Consider the following 6,000-nt stretch of genomic DNA (forward strand, 5'->3'; position numbering starts at 1 on the left):
TGGAAAGGTTCTTTGGTAAAAGAGCCTACGTCTTCAAAGAAAACGTAAGCTGCATTTAACAGACAATTCCAGGAGTCTTACCAGGTTGTTCCCACAGACCTAGGTCGCCATGCACAATACGCGGCGAACGGCTCTCTAATGAGACGATGAAGCCTACAAAACTGCGCCACTTGGAGACCAAGCGTTCAGCATTAAAACACAAGAGCGATGTTACGATGCTAATAAAGTTGCATATACCGTGTTTATTAATATATTTCGAAAATACTAGTTTTTATTCGGGTCGTATCATTGTTATATTCATCCGCCACACCTTTAAAGGCTGATCCTTGAAAAACTGTTTTGACATTGATACATACTGAGGTTCATTGTCAGTTTTAGTAATCTATACATATTTCATTCTGCTTGTTGATTATGATATGCTGCCCTATTGCTCAATAAGGAGCATGCAATTTGAAATTCAAGAAACATAGCAAATGATAAAAGGACAAGGCAAAGGCTATGGTTGGTAGTAAAGAAGGCTCGATCTGGTACTCAGTATTGGTAATGGTCTGGTATTGGTCAAAATTTTAGGATCGAACAACAAAAAAAATAACAAGAAATGCTGAACTTAACTTAACAGTTGTTAATTAAGTTTTGACCTTGTTTTTCTGTTGATACACAGTTAAAGGTAACACAGCAGGAGGAGGTGCAGGGAGAAACCAGTTCCCAAATGTCAGTATAGGATTTAACAGGTTTAAGTAGATAGAGAAGGTGGGTGTAACTGAAAACTGAGACGATGGATCGATCAAGAAGTAGTTGATAGAGGAAAACAAAACATGAATCTGAATTTAATTTTCTGAGATGTTAGTGATGACTGGTGTGATACATGTTGAGAAAGCATACATGAGAACACAAGAGTGTGACCTTTTTGGCAGCTGAAGCTGGTTTTCCGTTTGCCGACATTGAATGCATCAAGTGACATAAGCGACACTATCACTTCAGTAATGGCAGCCCAAGGAGAAAAGAAGGTATTGGATTGATATCGGTATCGACAGATACACCAAGTTGCAGTATCGTATCGGACATGAAAAAGTTGTATGGAGGTAACATGTAACATATAAAGATGATGATTTATTTACCTTTACGGTCCTGTTAAGGTCATACCAGAAACATAATTTGACATGAAGACATTTTTATTTTTCTACAAATGGTCTGTGATGGTTTTAGATTGAGCATTTATGGTCCAGTTCTGGTTTTGACTCCTATGAGGTCATTGCATCCATGTCTGGCCGCTATTTATTGAGAGAAACTAAAATAGTGTGAAAAGAAGGATGAGTCAACTCAACAGGAGTTCATGTTAAAGGACAAAAACCAATTACTCGTTGACTACATACAAAGACTTCGTAAATTCACAAAATAACGAGGGAAACAGAGCTGTCAGTTCTTAAGAAAAAAGTCCACTTGTGGTTGTCATGGAAACTGTCTACCTTTACTGGGGGGGGGGGGGGGGGCTGAACGACTTGTGGCAGCGTAAAGTCCAATATTTAAGGTGGCTCATTGATACTGGGAGAGAATTTAAGGCAGTCTGTCTGTGCAGTGTACAGACAACCGAGGTTGTTTGAGGTAATAGCGGTCTACAGCACAGACTGTCTGAGTCTGAACACTCAGAGAACAGATAATTGCAGCATACTCCCTTTTCCCCTCACAGTGCACAGCCCACATGCTGCACTAGATGTGTTATATTGACATTTTATTTTATTTTGTTTTCAGCATTGGGTGTGGCTTCATCCACTGAATACAGTTATACAAAAGAAACAAATTGCTTGGTGACAATTTTTTTTATGCATGTTAATTTGAAAAGCTATTTTAGAAATGTTCACAAATTCACTCATAGCTGTGTTGTTATTTAAAGCTACAGTACTGTGCAAGGACAGCGAGTCTGCTCTGCTGAACAATTAACAATTGTATTTGACATCAGTTTGTGTTCTTTGACACAACTGTATAAATATATGAAAATGAAAGACTATCTTCAGTACATACAAATTTTCCTACACTTTATACTTTCCTACTTACACACCTAACCTCATTTGTTAGCTGCACCTACTTTTTAAATGTATTTCATATTAACATTAATATATCTTTGTGTGTTGCGTTTGGGTAAAAAGGCCAAACCAGGTCTGGGTGACCTCCAGTATGGTCTTAAGAAAACACAGTCTTCAGTATTGTTCTGTCAGGAGGACTAATTGGGAACATGTAGTGCTAGTGTAAAACAGAAGGGTACATGTGTGGTAGTAGGTGTACTTCTGTTACCTCGGTGTCTCAATCCTCTTGTGTTAATATTGTCTTTGTGAGGGCTAAGTAATTAAGCTATAAACTGCCTGCGTGTACCCCAGCAGAGAGAGATGTGTTTAGGTGTGTTGCCGAGGAGCTGGGATTGCAGACGCCATACAGATTACGGCAACGTTAGCAGTTAATTCTTGATCAGAATGAGGTGGGAACAGAAATGCACACAAGCAACAAGAGGACATGATTGACACAGCAGTGGAATGGAAGTCATTCAAGAATAAAAAGAGGAATAGGAGAAGGAAAAAAGGAGAGTTGTTAAGGTCCTGACGTCCGGACCAGAATAGGAAAGTGACAAAAAATGGCAAAATACAAGTTCTGTGTCTCCATTAAAACAGCACGGCTCATGCGCTAAGATTGATGTTGTCTCTCCTCAGCAGTTACAGTGTTCCCTCTCTACATCTCCTTTCACTCCCTCAGCACGTCACAGATTTTTTTAATCTAATCTCATGAAATGTTCGCTATATCGCAAAATATAAAAAAAAGAAAATAAAAGACATTTTGAAATAATTATACATATGTAAGTTTTGGCTTCACTGGTAGCTTTGTTTACCTAGACGAGATGGTACACAGCATACTATTGGCTAATGCAACGCCTAGTTGGTGTACTGTTGGCTAATTGAGCATGCTCTTCTGTTCCTCACTCTGATTGGCTCATGCATCATAGCATCTCTCAGCATCTCCCCTTGTCTGTCGGCCACTCTCTCGTTCACTTCGCTCTGCGTTGCCATTATACAACTCTACTGTGCCTATAATTGTGTGGGGAAGGGTAATACTAACTATCTCACCTCTACTTCGCAATTTTTCCCAGTTTGCGGTGGGTCTTGGGATGCAACTCCTGCGATAGGCAAGGGATTACTGTGCATGTAGGGATGTCCGATAATATCGGCCGACTGATAATATCAGCCTGATATTAGCATAATTATGTAATATCTATAATAATAATTGAGAAACACTGCTTTAACCCATCACCTTGATGAGCAGTTGGCACTAAATTCCTTACATACCAGGCCACCACTGCCTCGCTATATTGGTATTGGTTGATATCGGAATTGGAAATGAAGTGTTTGGACAATATCGGCTTATTGGATATTGGCAAAAAGTTAATATCAGACATCCCTAGTTACATGTAGTGTCAGCACTTTCCCTCTGTGCAAACTGACTTCATATCTTTCCATATGTTTTTCCACTCAGAGCTGCCCTATGGCTGGGAGAAGATAGACGACCCCATCTATGGCAGCTACTATGTAGAGTAAGTTCAAACACTCAAACACTATAAGTAACATTCTCTGTGGAATTTCTGTGACTTTTTCATTTGGATGTGAAGAAATGCTTATTTGTTCATGTTCTTTTGAATTCTTATTAGTTTTTAATTAAGAAAAAAACGTATTTGCAAGATTTGACCATAATATTCTGCAATTAGTCCGATACATTTAAAGATGCATTATGTCTGTTCCAACTCAATTGGAATTCATTGTTTTTGAATTAGCATAGCCCCAAGTCAGGTATTTAAACATGAATTAGTAAAGAGCAAAACCAAGTAAATAATTAGACTCAAAATGAGCAAAATGAGTCAGATACTGCTGTCGTCTTTATTGGTAATTCTGAATTTTATTTATGTCTTCATTAGATTAATGTATGTATTTGTTGTACCCTAAAATCAGTCACATCAACAGAAGGACTCAGTTTGAGAACCCAGTTGTAGAAGCCAAGAGACGTCTGGAGCAACAACGACAGATTCAGAGCCAGGGTCTGTCTGCTCTACCGTTACCCACCATCTACAGAGGTACATGTAGAGGACACCGATCTAAACATATGGAATCACACACTGTTACATAAACATGGTCAACGTTTACAACTTCAACTGAGGCAAAACTTCAACCGAGCCAGACCTCTGTATATGTTGTGACTCATCCTGTCTGGAATTTAAAAAAAATGATGTGCACTTTGTGAAAAACTGTGTTTTTAAATGTCAAATATAACCTTCTTGCAAACTCTGTCTCATTGTAGAGAAGTCCTTATTCACAAGAGACCCGACCCAGCTGAAGGGCACCTTCCTGTCCACAGGCCTTCAAAAAAGCAACATGGGATTTGGCTTTACAATTATAGGAGGTGACGAACCAGATGAGTTTCTGCAAGTGAAGAGTGTGATTCCAGATGGACCTGCTGCTCAAGATGGAAAGATGGACACAGGTAATTATGTCCCTGTATGACTTCATTCTTCTTGTTGTTCTGGTTCTACCAACACTTTAGCCATAACCAGTCACAGTTTTGCATTAAAATGTAACAATCAGACACTAACTCTGCTATTACCACCAAAATCAAATCATAAATATTGGTTGTTTTCAAGTGAACCTCAAACAATTTATCCTGCATCTTTTGGTCTTGCCCTGTCTGCTTCCTCTACCACAGGGTCCCCAACCTCTGGGCGGGGCACTAGTGCCAGAATAATAGAATAATTTGGTATTGGGCTGCATGGAATGACTAAAAAGTTTACCTTTGATCCTTGGAGGTAACTCCTTTATATTAGTTACGCAGCCCTGGTTTTTCTTTTTAACTAACTTAAGGCCCTCTTTTGGTCAGTCCAACTCCTTTTTTTCCATGTTCCTTTTTTTCATCAAAAGATGAAAAGACGACATTCATTTATAAAGGTTCTCCTTCCCCTAGAGTTGTTTTGCTAGCACGGCAAAGAGTGTGGTTTTCATCCTTTAGCCGGTGTGTACTATTGTTCTTTTCGACCTTGTTTTTCTGTTGATACACAGTTAAAGGTAACACAGCAGGAGGAGGTGCAGAGAGAAACAAGTTCCCAAATGTCAGTATAGGATTTAACAGGTTTAAGTAGATAGAGAAGGTGGGTGTAACTGAAAACTGAGACGATGGATCGATCAAGAAGTAGTTGATAGAGGAAAACAAAACATGAATCTGAATTTAATTTTCTGAGATGTTAGTGATGACTGGTGTGATACATGTTGAGAAAGCATACATGAGAACACAAGAGTGTGACCTTTTTGGCAGCTGAAGCTGGTTTCATCACTGACACCTGTTTACCGTAGGCTTTGGTGGAAAACAGACTTAAATAATAGAATCAATAAAACATAGGCAGTTTATCAAATCAGGCAGCCATAAAATTAAATCACTGTGGATCAGAAGTTCCTCCCACTTACTGCACTATTGCAGTAATATGGAGTTAGTTCTGTTGTCTGTGTAAAATCTATAATCATCTGGACGTTCTCCCTACTTTCACTATTTGAATTGAGGAGAATCGTCAGTCTTTTGCTTAGTTGGTGTGACCTACATTTGTTCTCTGGCACTGTGTGTCCTGGAGCCCAGTTTCCTGTCAGCACAGTCTGTCCTGTGTGAGTCCAATGGTACCGAACATCTCATTATCATCAACAGTGCCATTAAATGAGCTAATGCTAATGCATTTACAGAATCTGCTGCTGTTTGACATCCCCATGTTAATACTTCAGTAGAGGGGAAAAAACAGCAATAATTATTGTATGATTTCAGTAGTTTAAATACCAGTTGTTTTTTTCGTAATTAATTATTGTCTGTAAAAATTGTCTCTCATATGATCTTTTTTGTTTGTTTGTTTGTTTTCTGTTCTTATCAGTGTTTCTTTAGCCCTCATTTTGTAGATTCCCTTTCTGCTTGAAGGGACTTTACCCCAAACGCTGC

At 38.9% G+C, this 6,000-nt stretch overlaps 1 protein-coding gene across 1 annotated transcript in view; it reads left to right on the plus strand.

Annotated features, from left to right (window-relative positions):
- The window catches only part of magi2b (membrane associated guanylate kinase, WW and PDZ domain containing 2b), a 58,469-nt gene that overhangs the window by 31,868 nt on the left and 20,601 nt on the right, over positions 1-6,000 (plus strand). Inside the window, exons 7-9 of the mRNA XM_025056307.1 lie at positions 3,517-3,574; positions 3,987-4,108; positions 4,333-4,515. Of these exons, the coding sequence (XP_024912075.1) occupies positions 3,517-3,574; positions 3,987-4,108; positions 4,333-4,515 (363 nt within the window). The remainder of the gene's footprint in view (positions 1-3,516; positions 3,575-3,986; positions 4,109-4,332; positions 4,516-6,000) is intronic.

This window comes from Cynoglossus semilaevis, chromosome 6 (assembly GCF_000523025.1).
Source record: "Cynoglossus semilaevis isolate Cse_v1.0 chromosome 6, Cse_v1.0, whole genome shotgun sequence".
Classification (NCBI taxonomy): Eukaryota; Metazoa; Chordata; class Actinopteri; order Pleuronectiformes; family Cynoglossidae; genus Cynoglossus; species Cynoglossus semilaevis.